The 22,730-nt window shown below is 35.9% G+C and overlaps 1 protein-coding gene across 1 annotated transcript; it reads left to right on the forward strand.

Moving 5' to 3' along the window:
- Nucleotides 1-16: 16 nt before the first annotated feature.
- On the forward strand, nucleotides 17-22,366 carry LOC133517600 (centromere-associated protein E-like). The gene is given in 22 exon segments (XM_061850932.1): nucleotides 17-705; nucleotides 1,510-1,551; nucleotides 1,927-1,959; nucleotides 3,653-3,676; nucleotides 3,889-3,906; nucleotides 4,875-4,898; nucleotides 4,972-4,995; nucleotides 5,523-5,601; nucleotides 6,331-6,416; nucleotides 6,507-6,626; nucleotides 6,703-7,569; nucleotides 7,649-7,790; nucleotides 8,936-10,248; nucleotides 11,133-11,261; nucleotides 11,576-11,774; nucleotides 12,684-13,138; nucleotides 13,140-15,782; nucleotides 16,103-16,372; nucleotides 17,020-17,167; nucleotides 18,184-18,322; nucleotides 19,040-19,145; nucleotides 21,202-22,366. Coding segments are annotated over 22 exon segments (7,329 nt in total). The 5' UTR covers nucleotides 17-354; the 3' UTR covers nucleotides 21,319-22,366.
- The last annotated feature ends 364 nt before the right edge of the window (nucleotides 22,367-22,730 follow it).

Here is a 22,730-nt window from a genome sequence, read left to right on the forward strand (position 1 = left end):
GGTTATTAGTATTATTACCATAGATGCAAAAGCCGATCTTCATAGAAGTGACATATTTAATGTCATTTAAAAGCGGTCAAGCTCCCAAATGTCATATCAAAAAACAAATATTTTGAAACTCACATTCCATTTCAAGCCACCATTCCATCTCGATTTATGACAGCTCAAAACATTTGATATTTTCGTATACAATTTACCATAAGTCTAAATATATTAATTTACGGTGTTATTTTCAATACAAAAATGTCTCGTTTAAATGGATGGAAGACAAACTTAAAATAGAGTTATTTTAGAACCGTTTATGTTTAGACAAATTATATTAATTGTAAGTGGAGAAGGCTAGTAAGCGTCACGATGTCTTTTATAACAAAAAGAGAACGCGTATTCCACGATTTGGAGTTGTGTGACTTGCCTCCGAGAAATGAAGGGAAGTTAAAGGCGTATGCGTCTTGCACGGACGCCAGAGCATGGTCACACTTCGGATCCTCGAAGACGGAACACCTAACAGAGCTGATAAAACGAAATAACGATCTATCAGTACCAGTGAAGTATGTGCCTACGAAAGTGATTGTTGACACGCTCATGGCATCTAAGAACTTGGAGATAGGAAGGCTAAAACGTAAGATTGAGGAGTTCGAGCAAATGTTAGCTGCTTATGATGAATTGGATCTAGATTGTGCACAAAAATGTGAAATCGCAAAAGCAGTGAGTACAATTTCATGCCTTTTATACGGTTCTACGATATTTATGACCAGAGCAACAACAATGAATGAATGAAGTAACAATTGTAAACGGCGCAATTTGTACCATTACATGTAGGTAAATTTCTTAACTTCCTTAACCTTAATCTTTAACCTTTTATTGCTTAGACTTCTTACCTAGGTATATTATCATCGATTACCGCAATAGGGAGTATTACTGCAAGTTTCTGCCACCAGAAAGCAGCACTAGCACATATTGTAAACCATAGAGTAACTTATACATACTATGCCTTTTGAGAAGTTTTCATTATGACATTGATGCATCAGGCGGTTTGTTTACAGAGGCCAACCGCGAAACGCGAAAATCGAAATTTCGTTATCTGCCTCTTTATCGCTCGAATATGCAAGAGTGGTAGAGACGCAAATAACGAAATATATGTAACGAAATATATAGTATGTGCAAGTGCTGGCCCCCTACGCAGAGTTTTGCGCAATATTCCCTACAGTCATTTAAATTAGTGCAATAGATTTTTCCTACCTGAGAAATATGTACCTTATACCGCGATTACCCAATTTCCAAAATCTTTAGTTTTTTTTAATAACCTATCTAGAAAACAGTCACAAAAACCGCGAAAATCGAAGTTCGCAAATTGCGGGCCTATTTCTCTGTTACTCTTACTACACCCTCGTTGGAGTAAAAGGGAAAGATCCCGCAATTTTCGAATTTTGATTTTCGCGGTAACGGCCCCCACGCCCCAGGCGGATATTACTGAGAACATAGAAATACTAAATGAATATTATATTTCAGCATGCAGCTATCAAAGAAGCTAATAAGGACCTTGACGACTTGGTAAGTTTTCATGAAATATAGATTCTGCTAGTATGTAAATCACACAATCCTCCCCTTAGAGTTTATGTTCTGTTAGTTTATGTGGCTAGTACTTACCTAAATATTTTGAATTTGTACTGATTGTTGCGATGGTAAAAATATGTGACATTATCTATGAAATGGGACCTTATTGTCGATGGCGCGCACTGCGTAGCGCGGCGTTGTTTATAATATGGGAGCATCATTGATAATGACGTAACCGCCACCGACAATAAGGTCCCTTTGCATAGATAATGTCACATATATGTATAATTCGAGGCGAAATAAGGAAATGGAAAGACCCGCGAATATCTAGTGTGCACACTCGTTAATGATAACTCTACATTATTTTTTCAGTGTTTGAACCTGGATATGTCAACGTATACAGATGTAAGTGTTTATTTTGTATAAACTTAATAATGTATTACTAAAAAAAAGCTTGTCTTAAATTTCATAATGGTTGAGGATATGCCCAGTTCTTTGGAATATATATAGGCTGAATATTATTATATTTTTGTATCTCCTATCTCCTTGGATTTCACGGGTCTATATAAATCCTGGTCATTTGATAGGCTTGCGTGGCGATATAGATCCAACACGTAGACGCCCCTTGGAGATCTTTAATGTCATGTAGAACGCCTGTTGGAACCCGTTCACAGGCGCATCAATAGACACCCATGAACCGGTCGCAGCAGGCATTGGCACCATTGTAGAATAATCGGACAGACAGACGGACATGACGAATCTATAAGGGTTCCGTTTTTTGCCATTTGGCTACGGAACCCTAAAATGTGAACAGTATAACGGTCTATGGATTGAAGTTTGGGTGAACAATGAGACTGGGTTATTGCAAAGACGTCCGGTCACCTGCCATAACAATGTTTTCACTAGATGGGCCCCTGAAATTGCCGTCGCGAAGACGTCCAGGAGCAACACCGGTGTGAGCGGCTCACAAGGGTTTCGACGGGTGTACGCCGCTTTCTACCGAGTGGCTGACATCAGCCACTGTGCTAACTCGCGTCTTATGCAATTTTTCACTTCCACCCCTGGAGCATTTAGCTCTAACGACTTCTCTCTGGACGGCCTATGAAGGCAAGCCAAAGTTGAGTGTCCTGCGGGTCCCCTTGGGGTCCACTCCGACCGACGAAGACACGCCGGAGACGGAGCCCCTGACCGACTCTCGGGAGTACTCGGGTCCGTGGGGTCGTTACTCCCCAACAGCTCGCCACAAGCTGCCCTGCGGATGAATTATTATATAAAACAATGCAACCAATTTTGTGTAAACGATATTCTTAAAATGAAAGAATGTGATTTGCCTCCAATCGCATTTTTTTTTAAGAATTCTTTTATCAACAAAAATAGTTTTGTTGACTTACATATACTGAGAAAATATTGACACTGACCCTACATTCTTATTTGATTAACTAAATAACCTTTTCATATCTCCTAATCGGAAAGTTCACCTTTCATAGGCGGATAGCCAGGTGGAAAATTGCATTTCCCACCCTAAAGTGGAACTTAAATTTTTAAAATTTGTACTTCGAGCAACGGCTAACAGCAGCAGCATATAGCTTCCGCATTTTCATACCAAGTATTATTAAAATTAATATACTACTTGTATTTAATATTTAAATGTATGAAATAAACATAAATATATGTTAATAAATCAATATAAATGTTTAAAATATTATCATTACATTCATTCATTCGGTTCCACTTGTTTTAAGGCGCGTATACATTTAGGCCGTTTAAGACACAACCCAATTTAAGATCGGATTGTCTATGGTTTTAGATTTTTTCCGTTCAAAATGTAAATGGCGCCAGTTCCTGCAGTCATAACTTATAACCTACATTTCTTGTTTGTGTTTGACTTTCCTCATAGTCGAAATGAAAAGTAGAGTGTTTAACTCGGGTAAAAGTAACCATCTCACCCTCGAACTATTGGCGCTCTCTCTTTGTTCGAGCGCCAGAATATCTCGGCTGATATGGTTCACTTTCCACCCTTGGTTAACAATCTACTATTGGGTATATGAAAAACTATGGTACACCAGGCTGATGATCTCATTATTTTTGTTGTTTTCAGGGCTTCGAGACAGAGTCGTTTGAGGTAAATAATTAATTTTTAGGCCGATTCTTATTTGACTTGAAATAATAAAGTTCCCAAGAACTTATTAAAACAATTGAAATAACAGTGAAAGTATATATAAACATTCAAGTTACAGCACAAATTACTATTTACTAGTAGTTTTTGTTTGTATAATTTGTTTAGAATAGAAGTTTTACATCCAAAATTCATTTCATAAATTGTTTCTTTTTCAGACTGGGAAGTCTAAAAGCGTAAGTTTTTGATTATTTCAATGTGAGTCTAAGTCGTTTGAGTGTAGATCTAATGGAAGTTTTATTATTAAAATATAAAACATCACACAACCTTCGGTATTATTAAAATACCGAAGGTTGTGTGCAAAATGAAGGAATGAGGGCCTCCGCTAGCTGACGGGGATTACCCGGAACGGACGCCCCGTCTAATAAAAAAAATGTACGAACAGCGTTAACTGGCGCGGGTGCGTGCAACGGATTTCGTCTGGGAGCAGGACCCGCAAGCGTGCGCACGCGGCGGGCGTCCGCGTCAGCTAGCGGAGGCCCTGAATATTTATATTTCGGGTAACCATGGACACATAGGTATTATTTTTATAAGTAGAATTCACAAACTAAAGGGTTAGTAGGTACAGCGAACTTAAATTTAAAACAAAATGACGCTGATGGGACAACGCAATCCCTCGCAGTGCAACAAGTAGGGACAGTCAACCCTGTCCGCTAGGTGCGGTGCGTAGCCAACGTGCCAATCACTAACGTTTCGTAGCGAACGAAATGGAACTGTCACTGTCGCACTAATATGGAAGAGTGATAGAGATTACTACGCTACGCTATGGAGCGTTGACGAATGGCATGTTGGCTAAGGACCTGCGCGAGCACGCAAAACCTGTAGAATTATTTTTTTATTTGTTTGCAGGTTCAGTACAGCGCTAATTGGGTGAATTATTTTTTTAAGTATTTCTTATTTTAATTACTTTTAATTTATTTTGAAAGTCCCATGGTATATTTATATATTTTTAACCCTTTACCAGGCCAAGGGAGATATATTTCCCACATACGGCACTTCAATCAAACTTGTGTTCTATTTTCGATGAGTAAGACTGACATTCGATTTTCATTTTTGAACTGTCAGCCTGATAAAGAGTTAAATTACATAAATCTACTTTTTCATGTTTTTCTCACATATAACTAATTATAATTGTTGCTTTCAGTCTATTAAATCGAAAGGAGCAGAAGTAAGTATTTGTCTAAACCTAAATTAATATAAAATAATATTATTTAAATAAAATATATTTTTTATTGTTTTAGTCTGACCGATCGCGTGGCGATGCAGTAAGTTTATTTTAAATATATTTTCATCTTGTTTTAAATACAATATATAATATAATATATATTATACCCACATATTTACAAAAGAGGAAAAAAAGTAAATACTAAAGTGAAACAGGAAGTATTCTGGAATAAATATCCTCTACGAATTATTATTAGTATGCTTATACCAAATAAAATTATAAAGCATTTAAAATACCTTAATCGTACATGTAGTTTACTTTTCCTTGTGTCAATGGCGACATAAATATTTACTAATTTTAGTATTATTAATAATTCACTGATTGTATAAAGTGTGTAAAGAGTAAAAATCGCACCATATTCTTCAACTTCTTCAACCTAGCGTTTTCCCGGCCAGCGCCAGGATCCGCTTTCCTAGTCAATCTTCTCCACTTTGCCCGGTCTTCGGCATCCTCAGGTGTGAGATTGTTCTCTTCCACGTCCGCTTTCACGACGTCCAGCCACCTACATGCCCAGGCACCTTATGGTTTGTGATAAACAACCAATGAATCTTTCTTATCATTCAACAGTGGACTGTGATGCTCGACAAAGATTTGGCGACGCAAGGCAACCAGACGTCCCTAGTGTGCCCATGCGACGTGAGCGTATGTGAGTTTACTGATATGCCGTTTACAAAATTGCAATATGTCCATATGAAATATTTTGTAAGGAGGTTTAAAGAAGCATGCATAGCTGCATAATATTAATATCGCTCTTAGGGTCAGTTGTACCAAACCACCTGTCATCAATCAAACGTTCCCTAATTGGGGACATTCCATAGTTCACTGCCGATTGCCGATCAGTCCGTCAAGTGAGGTTAGTGCAACTGGCCCTTAGTACTTATGTAAATACTTAAGAGGGGGCTAAAGCAAAATTGTAGTTTTTATATTGAACTATTACACATTTTAATTAAGGGCAAATGCCGTGAAATTCACTAGAAAGGTAATCTAGCTGCAAGGCAGACTAAGCATCAAAATCACGAAAACATGTTCAATTTACATTTATTTTCATTGCTGCATACCATAGCTGAGGGATTTGACTCGTAAAATTTATATTTATTATTAGAGTTATTGAGGTAAAACGTTAAAACCCGCGTAATCGCCAAATATTCCATCCCAACTTTCGCGCGGCGCGACATATCTTTTATTTCTTTATAATTTCCTGTCTTTACGCCCCCTCTTAAGTAAGAACTAAGGATCTACTGATTCATTTGTTCGTTCTAAAGAAAGCTTATTGAATATCCGATTAGAAAATGTAGTTTTTTTTGCTGTATTTCATTGAGCCATACATGTTTTTTGTCAATTGAAAATAACTTATGATCGCAATTCTCTATTATAGCTGTAGAAGACCCAAGGATAGACGAAATGAAAGAACAAATTATATCGAAAGATGCTAAGTTGAACGCTATGCGTAATTCATTAGCGGTTAGTAATTTTGATATTATTTTTGTGTTAATGTTAAAGGTAATAAGTAATAATACTAATTGTATTCACGTACACTTTAAATATTTTCAGATAATGGAAAATGATATCTGCGAGCCATTTGGTATTTATGCGCATATCTACACGGCATTAGAGAAAATCTTCGGAGTTCTGTCCCAAAACTCTAAGTACAAACAATATCTTAACCTTATGGTCCGTTGAGTACAATGTCGTCGAGTAGAAATGCTATTTAACATAAAATAGCGTTATTAATAAACCGCTTTTGCAGACAGCTGGCAAGGACATTCGCTGCATCGACATAAAAGGGAAAATACTGTTTAAGATGAAGGTGCTTGAGAAGTTTTGCCTCGCGTTGATTGCGCCGTGTTCGAAAGAATTTCAATGCACCAGCGGAAAAGACTGCCCTTGTTATTACGCTGACGTTAGCACAAAAATGGAAAGCTATCGGCTAATGCCAACTGAATGCATGAGTTCAGATTCAACAAAAAGATCCCAACTAGTAGCTGACATTATGGAGCATGAAGAAATGAAAGAAATACTAAGCAAAGAAAGCACACCTGATGAGGACGACGATTATGATAGTGACACCGACAAACAGGTGTTCGACACAGCTTCTGTTATTAATGAAGAGAACCAAAAACGTATTAAAGACCTTCAGGAATGCTATGAGGATTTATTGAACTGTTACGAAAATTTTAAACATGAAACTGATTGCATACGAGTACGATGTGCAAAGTATGAGGATCTGGAATTAGAACTGGAACGTTTACGAGGTCAATTAAAGGAATACAATTCACTATGGAATGAGAAAGAACATTACCGAAAACGATCTGAAGATCTAGATAGCTTAAAACAACAATATATAGTACTTGCAGAAGAATCATCTGGGTTAGAAACAAAATTAAAGGCAGAGTCAGAAATAAATCATATAAAAGCTAATGCGATAGACGAACTGAGAACTCAAAACATGTCACTCGAAAAAAGATTAAATGAATTATATGTCTCATTTGAAAAAGACAAAAATGACCTACAATGCCAACTACAGGAATCTGAATGTAAATGTATGTGCCAAGATCAGCAGATCAAAAGTTTAAGTTCACAAATAGTGAAACTTCTTGAACAACAGCCTGAAAATGTACGAAAGTAAAGTAATATTAAGATTTTTACAAGTATTTGATATTTTTACTAAACATATTTTTTTATTTTGTTTTAAGATACCTCTTCAAGATACTTCACTTTCTAAAGAAAACGAGTCATTAAAAGAGCAACTAAAACAATATCAGGAAATAGAATACGAATTTCAGGATAAAATGTCACGCATTAACCAGTTGGAAGCGGAAATCACAAAGTGGAGAGGTTAACTATTTATTTAGTCTTTAAATAGCGTCATTTAACATATTCTATATTTTACCTACTATAATAATAAAAGTTATAATTGTTTGTAAATCTAAAAACCAAATTAAACTAAAATTGAAATTGAAGTAAATTATCGTTGTTTACTAATATTATATAATATTATAAACGCGAAAGTAACTATGTCTGTTTATCTGTTACCTCTGAAGAGTGCGTGAAATCGCTAAACCGATTTCAATTAAATTTGGCATTGAGACATTTTGAGGCCTGAGGAAGGATTTAAGATAGTTTTTACTAATCATTATCATACCACACAGACGAAGTCCCGGGCATGCGCTAGTTAAAAATAAGTACTAATGTACAGTCAACAATGTCAGCATCAAAGTTAAGGGATCATACTATGCGCCAAAAGTATCTGCCAATCTCTAATAGCTTAACAAAAAGATATGTCTCGACATTTTGAACCACTTTACACTGGACCCGGGTACGTCCTTAAACTACGTCCAAAAGAGAGGTATGGGCATTGTGAATGTCATCTCGCTTTGTGTGATACGGTACGGTACAGCACAGCGGATGTCTTTTCAGATCTAGAGCAGAGCCCAACTGAGGAAGTACCTTACCTTAAGTACCTTACAGAAAACCGCAGCCAAATAACACTAGATTGTGTTGTGTTCCTGCCGGTGAGTAAGGTTGCCAGAGCTCAACGAGGGTGCGGAGTGTAAGAGTCGGCAAAGCGCAAGTAATTCCTCTGGAGTTGCAGGCGTACATAGGCTACGGAGACTACCATCAGGCGAGCCGTATGCTTGTTTGCCACAGTATAATTGTAGTATAAAAAAAAACCATTAGATTATAGGAGATACTTTTGAGCAGAAACCAAAGAGATATATCTCTATTTGGAAAAGCATTCCAGGGTGGCAGATAATTATGGTGCGTTGTTTCATCCGCTACTATTGATGCTGACTATTGTCCTACCGTATTAATTTAGTGCACATACTACAAACAAATATCTATCCTTTTCTTTTTGCTTGGATTGTAAGATTAAGCTAATAATGGGCCGATAGTAGTAGTAGATAAATCACAAAATCAGTCCTTGAATTAGAATAAAATGAGCTATCTACTTGATACTTTATCAAATATTTTTTTTGTAGCCGCGTACGAAGACTTGTTTAAACAAAATCAGCAATATGAAGGATATATCGATAGCTTTCAAAAGGAAAAAGAAATACTTATGAAAGAAAATAGCGCATTACGAGAGGAAATTAAGGATAAGTCCGATGCTGTTGAAAATCTCATGGGAGTGATTAAAATTAAGTCTTTAGAAATTCACAAATTGACAGATGAAAATCAAAATGTCTGCAGTCAACTTGAATTATTAGGTGAAAAATATAAAGATCATGTAAACTTATCACGACGAGAGAGTCATGAATTTTTGAGAAAGGTTAAAGACTACGATGACTTTGTCCAAAAACAAGAAGATCTATCAAATGATATAGAAGAGAAAATGCGTGAATATGAATCCTTGAAAATACTTTTGAAGGCAAAACTGGAAGAAAACGAAAAGCTTAAAAGCGACTTGAATCGATTGCAAAATGAAGATGCCTATAATAAAAAATCCCTAGAAATTTTTAAAAGAGAGAGCTCTTTAATGGAGACAAAATTATCTGAACTAGAAGATATTTCTCAACAATTTATGAATTTAAAAAATGCTTTTGAACAATTAAGTAAAGAGAAAAATGGTCTGGAAAAAGAATTAAGAAAAAAAGCTTCTCAACTTGAAAGTGCAATATACTCAATAAAGCTGAATAAAAAAGAAAGTGGTGAACTTTTAAAGCAATCTGAATCTATCCAAGGCGAATTAACAAGACTACATTCGAACAACGATTTATTAAAACAGCAAATAAATCATCTACAGGATGAAAACAAGGCGTTGAAAACGGAATGTGCAAGACTTTCTAATCTTGAACACGAATTATCGGATTTGAAGAAAGCCATCGCTGATTTATTGAAAGAAAAGACAGAACTAGAGCATAGTTTTAAAATTAAAGAACAAGAACTGAACCATATGCACGATATATTAGACCGTAAAATAGAAGAAAACAAATCGTTAATGGAAGAGCTTGATACTTTAAAATCTCATCACTTACAAGCAACTAATAACATAAGGACATTGGCAAATGAAAATGAACTACATCAAACTGAACTGGATAGATACAGGAGAGAAAGCTCAGTTTTAATTGAAAAATTGCAATTTCACAACAAATTAGAAAGCGAACTTCAAGAATTGAAAACAGATCATGACGGGATAAAATTAGAAAAAGAAAGATTGCAGAAGGAACTAGATGCTCAGTTATTAGATTTTCAAAAAATACAAGAAGAGAAGAGGGAGCTGCAGAACAGAACTGACGATCTTTTGGCCCATAACAATGATTTAGAGAAGGCGTTAGTCAACACACGGAATCAGGTATTTAATGAACACCAATAACAATACAGTAGATTGCCGAGGATGGGTCATGTTCAAGTCCCGGACCGACGGCGGCAATTGAGGGTATGACAATAGTGCAAAGGCAAATCAAAGTTGAAAATCAGGCTATCTGAATGAATGTCTGCAAATTTAATAAATTTTAATGCAGACATATCTGCCTGATTTTCAACTTTTATTTACCTTTGCACTATTATCAAACCTAAATTGCCCCCACCTCCACGCCTCCACCACCGTCCGGGGTGTGGTTATGTTTTACCACCATTTAACAATAATAATATCATGAGGATGCCATTAAATTCCTTTCGGATGTGGTAGTGACAAAGGGTACTTAATAGGGTAAAAAAATCAGTTTTTTTCTACTTGTTTTTCATTAATCAGTTATACATTTTACAGCCAGTAACACTCTTCGCTTAGCATATAAACTTCTTTCTTCTATACCCCTTTTCTCTGCAGCTGAATGTACGTACCTAATGTAACGACTTAAATCTTAGGTACAAACAATTTCCGATTGTAGAAGAAATGTGAATTCGAAGACAAAATCGTGCTTTCGAATTTGATAGCCGAACTAGATAGTGCTATGAGGTAACTGAGTTGGCAAACAGAATTATCTCCTAAATTACGGAGCCGTACGGAGCGATATTTAATTTGCTTCACAATTTTCTTTAGCTTAACTTACTTTTAATAAGTTTTTCCGTACTAAGCTGGGGATCTACCGCCAACATCCGAAAAGAAAATCTTTATCTGCCTCTATCGCTCTTGCATATTCGAGATTAGTAAGCAAAGGAGACTAAAGCTCAATCACACAAATTATTTCGTTTTATTACTGATTATGAAATAACATACTTAATAAAAACATGTTTCAGCTTATGCAATCGAGCCCCTCAGAATATAAACCACTAGCTGATGTAACAAAAGAAATCCAAAAAATGAGAATTGAAAAAAATGATGCCCAAAAGGAGATTAGGGAGTTGCTGCATAAATTGGACGAATCGGTAATTATGTCTGGTTACTTCATGTAGGTGCACATACTTTAACTGGGCCTTTCTAAGGCTAATTAACCGAAATAGAGCGAACGTCTCCGTTTCACTTTCCGAATGTTTTCCTCAACTGATCGCATTTCTCAACCGATTCTCATGAGCAGGTTTGAGAGTTATACAGATTTTTTTTATCGATTCAGCTTTTGGAAATGTTCCTAAATCGCGGCGCTGTGGGGATTCAAAAGGTCTCACTGAGCCACTAGCAATAAAAAGGGGGTATATAAGTATATTATAGTAAGTACTAACAGTGTGTGTTTATTTCAAAATAGGAACAAGTAATTTTGAATTTCGAAGATGAGATAAACGCGCGGGACCACAAGATAGCGGCTATGCAGAATCATATCAACGCTTTGCAAGACGAAGTGCAAAAGCTGCAATATCTTCTAGAGCAAGCCCTTGATGCTGGCAATGACATTAAAAACACAAATCTTAGCATCGAACAAGCACGCCAGCAGATAGAGGCACATCGTAAGTATTAAGTCATCTTCTTCTTAGTCATTTCACTATTGAAAGAATGGTCGTGGTCATCATCGGATGGTGACGTGCTTCACAACATCAACACAACAGTCTCAGTGGCTGCCCTTGCTCTAACTTCATCTATTCGTTACCTAACTATCGCTAGATACAAAAAATCGAACATAGGTCGGGTCGTCACGCATCATTAAAAAATTGCACCTACATGCTTTTACACAAAAGCTAATAATATTCAAATTGCTTCTAAAATCGCGTGATTTATATTTACTCGAACTCATTGATAAAAATTTGTTTTGGGTCTCTATTGTTTCCCATAAAGTTTTAAGTCATAATGTATTGTTTGTCCGCATTTTCATTAGGCATAATTTGGTTTTTCTCAGAAACGCGTAACTTTTCAGGATTGGCATCAAACAAACCTAGCCTAACCTATCTATAGAATAACCTAAGGAAATTCCTGAATTCAGAGTTAGTCTGGTTTCAGAGTTATGACTAATGAGAATATGACTATCATTACAATATGACTTTCAATAATTATGCCTAACAAAGGGATCCGCTTTTTTTTAAATAAACGAACTAATAATAACAATTTAATAACATTGATATCCGTGATCCGGGCCCGAACCACCATTCCGCTGAATGCTTAGCGAGCTGCGTTCGGAGAAGAACTCGAACCCAAGGCGCCTTAATAGTGTCCGGGTGTTGTTAAGCGTCATCGTCACAAGAACCCGCTGCCAAAACGCTGCCGCTCCCATACAATCGAAATTACGCTCTCATTTTAAAACGACATGCTTAAATTATATGATAGACCGTATGCCGATGCCGTATTACACTTATTTGCCATCGTGGCAAAAATTAAGGTTTTTCACGAAGAAGCGCTCTCACGTGTCTATTATCTATTTACAGATTCAAAAGCATCGCACAATTTGAAGTTGGAATTAGCAGTCCTTCAGCAAAGTAAATCAAAATTAGAAGATCAATTATCAATTACAAAATCACAGTATGAACTATCATCTAAAAATAAGCTAAGCTATTTATCTGAAATTGAAGATTTGAAAAATGATCGAGAAATAATAGTTACTGACATTAAACAACTCGAAATATTTAGCGTTGGTGACAGTGAACTAAATTCAGATGATTGTGAAATAGAACGCATTTTACATTCGATTGATAGAATTAGAAGAGCTTTCGAGGCAAGACATGCAAAAACATTATCTTTAGAACAAACTTTAGCTAAAGTACAAGCTTCATCGCAGTTGGTATTAAACAAAGCCGACGAAACCAAAACATATTTCGAAAATGAGAAGCAAAGGATACTTAATGAAAAAGAAGACGTACTAAATGAAAAAAATAGTTTGGAAAAAACAATTAATTGACCTGAAAAATGAATTAAATAAGCAAATATCGCTAGATGGGGATATAATCAAAGATTTACGTGCTGAAATTTCAAATCAACAACTTATTTTTGATAAAATTCATGAATCGACAGAAAAATACATTATGACTCTACAAGACGAGATTCAGTCTCTTAAAGATTTGTATCAGGTCGCTCATTCTAATATAAGTGAATTACAAGAAAAACTTAGCAAGAGTACGGCTGAGAATGATGAAAAGGACAGCATTACACAAAATCTTATCGCTGAATTAGAAAGCAAAACTAAAGAGATTTCTGAAATAAAATTAAATTTTGATAGTTTGGCCAAAGACCAATGCGCCAAGAAAGCCTCAGGAAAAAGAGACATTTCATCACAGACAGATAATGTTCAGCATCACTCATTCTTTGATCTAACTGGTTCTACAACAAAAAGTTCAGATGAAGTGGCTCAGTATGATCTAACAAAAATAAATAAACCTGGACATAGAGATTCTATCAAACCAATGTATGACCTTTTACCTCAACATAAACCACCATTACTTAATGAGGTCCAAATATTAGCAGCCGAAACCACGCCAACGTTTGATTTTGTCAGGTCCAGTTATTTAGATTATAAAATGAAACGACTTGGACCAGGGTTATTAGAACATCATTCGATTCCTTCTCTATCGGCAAGTACATACATAAGTTCATACGTCGATGAATCACATGAGATGAGTAATAATTTATCCGAGTCTAATGATTCTTATAACTCAGAAGACATGGGGACTGGCACGAGTATTGAAGGTTTGGTTGATATCTATCACAGTCCGTCGGATGGTATAAAAAATTCATCTAAAATGATTGGTATCAGTATTCGAAAACAAAATTCATTGGAAACTTACGGACAAACAAGTGATGACGTTTATCCAAATATGAAAAATAATATTTCCATTAGTGATGTAATTAAACCCACGGAAAATTATAGTGAGCGCCAAACAACAGCAAAATCTCAAAATGAAAAGCATGTTGAAATACCTGAAAAGAAAAGTGACGATAGCGATAGGAGACATGTAAAATCTAATGTGAAATTTGAGAATAGTAGTACTATTTCATTACATTCCAATAAAAAAGAAACCGATACAACAAAATTAAAACTAAACATAAATTTACCTAGAGTAGGAGTTGAGAGCAATTCAAATGTATTTACTACAGATAATGACAATAATTCTATAGATTCTTCTACTCTTGATACTTACAGTGATCCAATACAGGAACCCCTATCCGATACAACGGTACAGATTCCTTCGTCTAGCGAACGCGATAATAAATCTGGAAAAATATCACTGCCAACGATTTCAAATGCTGATGATTTTTACATGAAGTCACGTAGTTTCATAGAATTACCCTCCAAAGATTCATCATCAAATAAATCCAGCAGCCCGTCAGACAGCAGAATATCGGCTGATAAAACAAATGATACTCTAGGCCAATTTATTGTTTTTGAAGACCGCAAAGTAAGGGTGACAAAGCCACAACAAATTTTCACGTTTGTGGAAAAACTACAAAAATCTGGTTTCAAAAAGGATGAAGCATCATTCCGTTTTGTTACCGATGGTCAAAATGACCCAAAAACTGGCAAAACTTCAGAACACATTGTTAAACTAGATGGTTTTGATAAATCTGACGATAATATAGGCCTTGATTTGTCAAAATCAAAGCGAAGAGTCAAAACTAGTAAAGCATCGCAGAAAGAAATTGTATATGATGATCCTTTAGAAGGCTTAGTATCCCGTGAAAGTAACAAAGATTATTTGGCAACTGAGAAGAAAACAAAAGATCGCATTAGCAAATTGCCACATCAAAAACTTGCACTAAGCGAAAATGATAAACCACGCCACAAGGGTCGCTTAGTACCCGATAAGAAAACCAAAACAAAGAATGGCTCTGATGATAGCATTGATTATTTAAAAGAGAAAAAAAGTGATAGTGAAAAATCCCACCAGGATGCCCTAGCACGTTTAGAAGCTGATGTTTTTCTTAAAATTTCAAAAAGTAGTTCTAACTTGTGTGACGATGGTAATAATGATAACAACGTGCAAGAAAGGCGGAGTGATTTTGCACTTACGTATATTTTGAATTCTTTGACGCCGGATCCTGCAGAAAATTCAGGTAACTATTTAATATCAACTATGAGTAACGAAAGATATGCCAATGACATGATTCAACCATGGACAGCGCTTAATAAAATCGAGATTACTGGCGAAGCTAGAAAAAGTCGTCCAAAATCTGTCGATCAAAGCGTAATGGTAAACTTAGATACAAATAATAAATTTTATGAAGAAGTTATAGCCGGTTTAAGGAAATCTGTAGACGACGCAGAAAAAGACCATAAAATGCAGATTGAAGCAATAAAAATACAGTACGATAGGCACATAAAAAATATAATTAACGAGCACAATCAGGGTGTTATGAGTATACAGAGTATTCACGAAGAAACTTTGCGTGATGTTGTGAGAGTTCATGAAAATGAAGTTGAAAATTTAAGAACAATGAGCATAGAAGCAATGCGCAAAACCGAAAAGCTTGAAAAAGAATGTATGTCACTTAAATCGAAAATGAGTCTCAATAGTTCTTCATTACTTGATGAGGTAAGTATCGACAATTCTACATTCACTTGAACTTTGTTGAAGTTCGAATGAAGTCAGGTGGCAATTACTTCTTGTTGAGTGCGTTTTTTGGAATGGTAGAATATTGAAATGAGAAGTTTTTTAAAAATTGAAACTACAATTATTTTCGTTTTTTTTTGTAAGGCCTTATGGTTGATAGGTAAATAATGTATGACACCATTAAATCCAAGTTTATTTATTTGTTCCATGAATGAAATTTTGCTAAATATACATAAAGGAAGAGGCGATATAGCGTTGTTTTTCTATTACGAACCAATGATAATACATCAAACAATTTTTAGATACCAACTAAATGCGAAGGTTTTCTTGAAGTCACAAAACCTAGGACAAAACAACAATCTGACACAAAAGTGCTAACCAAGACCGCCCTTGAAGCATTCGACGTGAAGCCTAAAATGCGGGCAATTGGTCCGTGCACCTGTTCCTTGGACATCAACATTTCGGACACGATCCGGAACATATTCGAGCAAGTCGATGTTGAGCAAAGGAAACTGGCTGAGACAACTTACCTGAAGTATATTGCTACGAAGATCACAAACGGTCATATGGAGGTTAGAAATAGTAGAGTAAAATAATAGCATAGGTAGTAAGATTTTGTTTAAGAAACTTTATTCTTGCACAAATTAGCTAAGTCCCACGGTAAGCTCAAGAAGGCTTGAAGGTGTTGTGGCTGCTCAGACAACGATATATATATAATATACAAATACATAAATACATAGAAAACACCCATGACTCAGGAACAAATATCTGTGCTCATCATACGAATAAATGCCCTTACCGGGATTCGAACCCAGGAACATAGGCTTCATAGGCAGGGTCACTACCCACTAGGCCAGACCGATCGTCAAAATTTAACTAGATAATTTCCTTTGGCCATAGATAAAGGTTTATAACGAGTCACTCGTCACATTAAATCTTAACTCAATTATCTGAGTCATCCGATCTAAATTCATATACCAATTTCTCAAACATTTTAATATCTTATCGTTCATTTATATGCAAAAATAACATAGGCACTAAGATCATCTACAGTTGATCTACAGGATCAAAGTACCTACATATGTAGGTACTATAAAGAACTCTCTTTATGTGTATTAAGTGAAACCACATCAAAATATGTCTAGTACCTTTTAAGTTTTTCACAGATTGGCTTTTTGTCTTAAATTTAATAAATTAATTAGTGAATTTACTTCGTCAGGCTCTGGATACTCAAGAGTTGTCTTTCCTGCATCTCAAAGTGTGTCGTATTTGGAAGCAAAAGCTCAACAAGGAAGAAGCACTTCAGAAGAAACTTGACTCTTTAGAAGTTGAGTTAATTAAGAAACAAAAATTTGCTCAACAACATAGTATGTATAGTAATCCTATGTTATGCAATGTAGACAGGTTAACCTTTTCGCCGCCACGTCAATGAAGTAATAAAGTGTCATCAACGCCACGTCAAAAATTGCACGTATACAAACCTGACCAAAAGCTCGACTTGATATGAAGTCGTGGCGTGTGGGGCACGAAATGTACTGACTTTATATCAAGTCAATGCAAGAGAAAGGGTTAAAAACATTACTAATTATCGTTTGTCAAATTAGTGATAAATTTTGTAGAACGAATAAGCAGCAATAACTAAATCCATCAGTCGTAGGTTTCATTTTATTTAAACTTACGAATAGCGACATTGTCTGAGTGATAGTCATATTTTTTTACCTAAGTGTGTGACTGAGCATCCAAAAACCCTTTTTAGGGGTTCAACTCAAGCTCAACAACATTTGATGAATAAATAGTTATTTGTTTTACTAGGGGGCAAAGCTGTTGTTTAACCGTGTAATATTGATACCCAAACAAGCGAAAGATTCCAAAATAGAACCACGAGCGTAACGAGTGGTTCGAGAAGTGTAATCAATTCAATTTTCTTTATTGTCTAATCTTGAGCTTTGCGAGGGTTTCAAAGCACGAGGGTTAAACAAACTTTGCCTCGGAGTGAAACAATATTTTCACCACACCAACGCAAGGAAAATACTAACTATGAAATACCAAAAACATCAAACGAAATCAAATCCAAATGAATGTATAAAAAATGTATAAACCAAAATTATCATTTATAAGTCAATTCTACCAGCTAACATGAGGAAACAACTCAAAATTTGTATCTGATTACTTTGCCCCACATCCCACATGTGGATAAAATGCAACTCTTTCTTTAGTTTTCGAACACTCAAGAGGGGCTTTACCAGTTGGTGTGGTGAAAAATATATATGAATAAAATCCAAAGTTCAAACTAATGGTTTATGTTGTGAGTTATATGCCAGTACCTCTATACCGCGACTGTGTAAGGATATATTTAGTTGAATGTATTACTTTGTGATTTTAGTGGCGGAATTAGATCGTAAAGTGGCCCTAGAGAAGCGGCGCCTCGAAGAAGTGAGAGAAGCAGTATGCAGAAGCACGCCTGCTACTTTGTCCGAGGTCAAGCCGCTGCCAATACGAAAGACTCCAGAGAACAATTGCAGGTACAATATCTATTTGTATGACTTTATTTGTGCGTATATGTAGATTGAATTGGAGACTCTGTAGAAACTAGAAAATTGAATATCTGGTGTCCGAACCGAATATTATCAGAGAAGCAAAAGCCAGACTCCGATAGCTGGTGGACGTAGTCTGGCTTACCATCAAATGGTCAAAACCTTCTGGATATCCTAGGTACCGCTGGAGGTACGAAGTGCAAAAAGACCTTAGTGAAATCGGCGCCGTCGATAGAAAAGAACATAAACGTTTCAAATAATGTTATAGGTATGCTTATATATTTAATGGTGCTATTGCCACGCCGCAAACAGGAAACAGGAAATTATATTTTGACATTTTTAACGCACGTGGTTAACTCTGAATTGTACTACACAGAACAGTATTTGTTGGATTACTAAAGCATAGGCAATTAACTTATTCCTGTAAAATTGTGTAAAGCATATTACTTAGTTATTGGAGTTTCCATTACCTTTATTTTTGATCTGCAATCATACCTTTTTAGACCTTGTGGTACCTACATAGGTACCCTACTTATGTTTCTTACCTAGAACGACGCAGAAATCCAACCCAGGGGAGAACTATTATATGATCTGTGCCAGGTGTACCAGAGCTTTTAATTAGTGATATTTTGCTAAAAATTTAAATACTGCGATATGTATTTACACGTGAAAGTTTTTATTTGTTGATATTTATTGTTTGTTTAGTTGTCCCTGTAACGTTGAGCACCAGGCGGTGGCAGAGCGGCGGTCGACTGGAGACCTCGTGAGCGCAGCAACCGCGGTACCACGGACAAGAAGGAAGGAGCATAAGGTATAGTTCTTTCCTATAGATCCCATGGAGTTGGCAACTGTCAAAGTTTTTGATAGATGGTACCAGCATAATTTTTACCTGTCTTTAGGTCTACCGTGCCAACAGTAAATGCAGTAATCACACTTGAAAACTCGATAAGGCTATAAAACTCCATAAAAAAACAAGAATTTGACATTCGTAGGATTGGCAGGATAAACCTATGCTGGCACCTTTTGTAAAATACTTCGACCGACCAACCCCATTGCAGTCGTTTATCTACGGTCGCCGAATTAAATTGTGGGGAACGGAAATAAAACATGAGAAGTAGAAGAGGGAGATTTTTATGGTATGTCTGTAAGTATCTCACAATTTAGAGAGCGGCGAACGGACTTTGGTATAAGAAGTATGAAGGTAAGAATACTAAATTTAAAATATCTTCATCGTGTTTTATTTATTTCAATATGTCAGTCTCATGCAATTATATTAAAACTCATCTTGTCATCATATGTAGTTCTAAGATAACTTTGTGCTTTGAATATAACGGATAATGTAAGTATTACTTCTTATTATTATTATCTAATGTTTTTTTTTACCCAAACATAAAGATCATACTACAAAAGCGGTTATTATGACATCAAATTATTTATACGGATAATACATCAGAAATTACGGATCATGTGTTTTGAAAAGAGTAAAGTAAGTCTGGAGTTGCAGGTGTACATAGGCTACGGAGACTGCTTACCATCAGGCAGGCCGTATGCTTGTTTGCCACCGACGTAGTATAAAAAAAATGTGTTTTGACCCCGGCACTAAATTTAATAATACCTACTGGTCATGCAGTCTGCGACATCCTGTTTTCACTTTGTACATATTTTATCTCATTATGCGAAAGTTAGGTCTTCATTCGCTTATAAAGAAGTTATTTCATGTAGGTACTTAACTATTCATATATAACACAGGACAAAGCAACGCTTCCTTTTGAATGTATGTACCAGGAAGGAAGTCAAAATAAATATTCTTCCATAATAAATGTCCACGAATGTCAATGTTTGATTAGAAACAAAATATTAAAATACTTGTACCTATATCATGTATTTCAAGTTTTATGTCTGACCAGACAAAACAGACTGAACAGACAGACATCAGTCTCTATTCCTCTGTACTGGGTGCTTGGACAACACGCCAATCGTCAACGCTCCACCTCCGTAGCGTAAATAGCATAGTCATCTGAGTCATCTCTCTCTATCAGTCTTCCAAATTAGTGCGACCGTAACAGTTGAGTTTCGTTCGCTACGGAGCGTAAACGATTGGCATGTTGGCTACGCACCCAGCGGTGGCATCATGGTTCTATTTTTATCACTCGTTACTATGCCCGTCACTTTCGCGCTTACATACTTATTAGAACGTGACAGGCATGGTGACAAATGATAAAGAGCCGACCATCTTAGCACTACTGGTGGTATTAAACCTTTATCTCAAAACTTGCGAGCAGGTTGGTTCGTCCCTTAATTTCTCGCCTCGACGTTACATCATTAACAAGAGCAAATTCATCATCATCATAAATCACCATGTTAAATACAGTCAGCAACCTACACCTTATAAAACAAATTCTCCCGCCGCATCTGTCTGCTGGTATATCTGTAATTCTGTATGTTCGCGATAATCTGAAAACCTTTTGAGCGGTTTTTTCTGTGGTTTTCACTTATAAATAGAGTAATTATGGAGCAAGATTTATGTGTATTTTGTTAAGGTTTTGTGCAAATTGGTTGAAATATGAAGATGTTTACTAATCATGCTAGAAACAATTACGCTCTTACTTAGGTACCCCCGTGCAAAGCCGGGGCGGGTCGCTAGTAAAACATATTGTTACTGCCAATGTGGCAAAATATATCGTAGGATATCTTTGTTAGATTTGTGTGTATGTTTAATAATGGCCACTTTCGTCACTATCTGTTTGATACTGCACAATAGTATTTGCGACCCAATCGTACGCGGTTATAATATTGCTAATCCCAAGAACGTACCAGAAACTCGTGCCATGTAAATGGGCGTTTACATCGCACGTTCATTTTTACAGGGAGCAATGTTAAGAACGGACGCCGAGGAGAGGCGAGACCGGAGACTGTACACGGACGAACCACCCACGAGACTGCGTCGGCAGCACGACCGGCCGCCGCGGTTGACGAAGAAGTAACCATACTTTGATATCATACCTACTGCCCTGCTAGCGGAAAAGATAGGCCAAGAGAAAATATTTTCATAAGTTCTAAACAAACAACAAACATATAATATGCTAAAATTAAGATCGAGTGCGGAAAATAAAAAAGAGAGCTGGTATACAACTTACATTATTGTGGCAAACACTGTTAATGATAAAATGACCGTAATTTCTCGCTTTATTGTGTTTTCTACTAATAAATTGATTTGCTAAACTATATTAGAGTTAGACCAAGATAACTCTGCAACGCTTTTGATATCACAGACTGTGCAAGTGTTATTCTAAACATAAAACTTCTATGGAATTATAACGTATAAATAACACTTGCACAGTTTCAAATCAAAATCGCTGCAGTGTTATCTTGGTCTAATTCTAATCATTTTACGGTTGCCGCAATCTACTTTCACTTAACTTTTTATATTTTCTTTAGATTCCACATTTTGTTTTATCGTATTATAATCTGAAATATGAAATTCTATTGTCGTAAAGTCCTCAAAATATTTAACAGAAAATAAAATGGAACCAAATATTGGCACTGGAATTTGGAATGATTCTTATTTCAAAGATATAAAGAGCGCTAGTATGGCAGTACCTCTATTTGTATCCGCTTTGCACTTTTACTATCTCCTTGAAAATGATTCAAATGTAATCTCGAGTCCATTTACATTATAACTATAATAAGCCTATATAAATATTTATATTTGAGACCTGAGGTAATCAAATAGATAAGGAGTGAACCGTGAAGGTGGTAAAGAAACAGTGTTTGCACACTTCTGGAAACGAATTTGACAATAAAAACAATTGTAAATCTACTTATTTTCGATCAGGAATATCGCAAAATTTCAAAATACTGTTCGACAATACAATAATGGCTGAAGGCGGTGTGATATATTTTACAAAATTAGATATTTTATACGTGCGTTTTTATTTGTATATTTTTATAGTGGTGTGTTGTATTTATTATGAACTGAGTAATTAAGCAAGAAATTTTAAAAGTAAAAGGAAAGCCTTTAAAAGCCATAAACGAGTTTTATTTTTATATTAGATAGATATGAACAAACCTACAACGATACATATATATATGTATGTAAAACACTTTTCACCACACCAACTGGTAAAGGCCCTCTTGATTGTTCAAAATCTAATGAGAATGCATTTCATCCACATGTGGGGCAAAGTAATAATCAGATGCAATTATTGAGTTATTTCCTTATGTTAGCTCGTGGAATTGACTTTTATATGATGATTTTGAATGATACATTATATATCACGTTCATTTGTTTAACGCCACAACACATTACATTTGGAAAAAAGAAGAACATACAGAGAAAGAAAAACATTGGACGCTAAAATAGGACCCCCACTCAGCATAAAGCCGCGGCAATCCG

This window comes from Cydia pomonella, chromosome 5 (assembly GCF_033807575.1).
Source record: "Cydia pomonella isolate Wapato2018A chromosome 5, ilCydPomo1, whole genome shotgun sequence".
Lineage (NCBI taxonomy): Eukaryota > Metazoa > Arthropoda > Insecta > Lepidoptera > Tortricidae > Cydia > Cydia pomonella.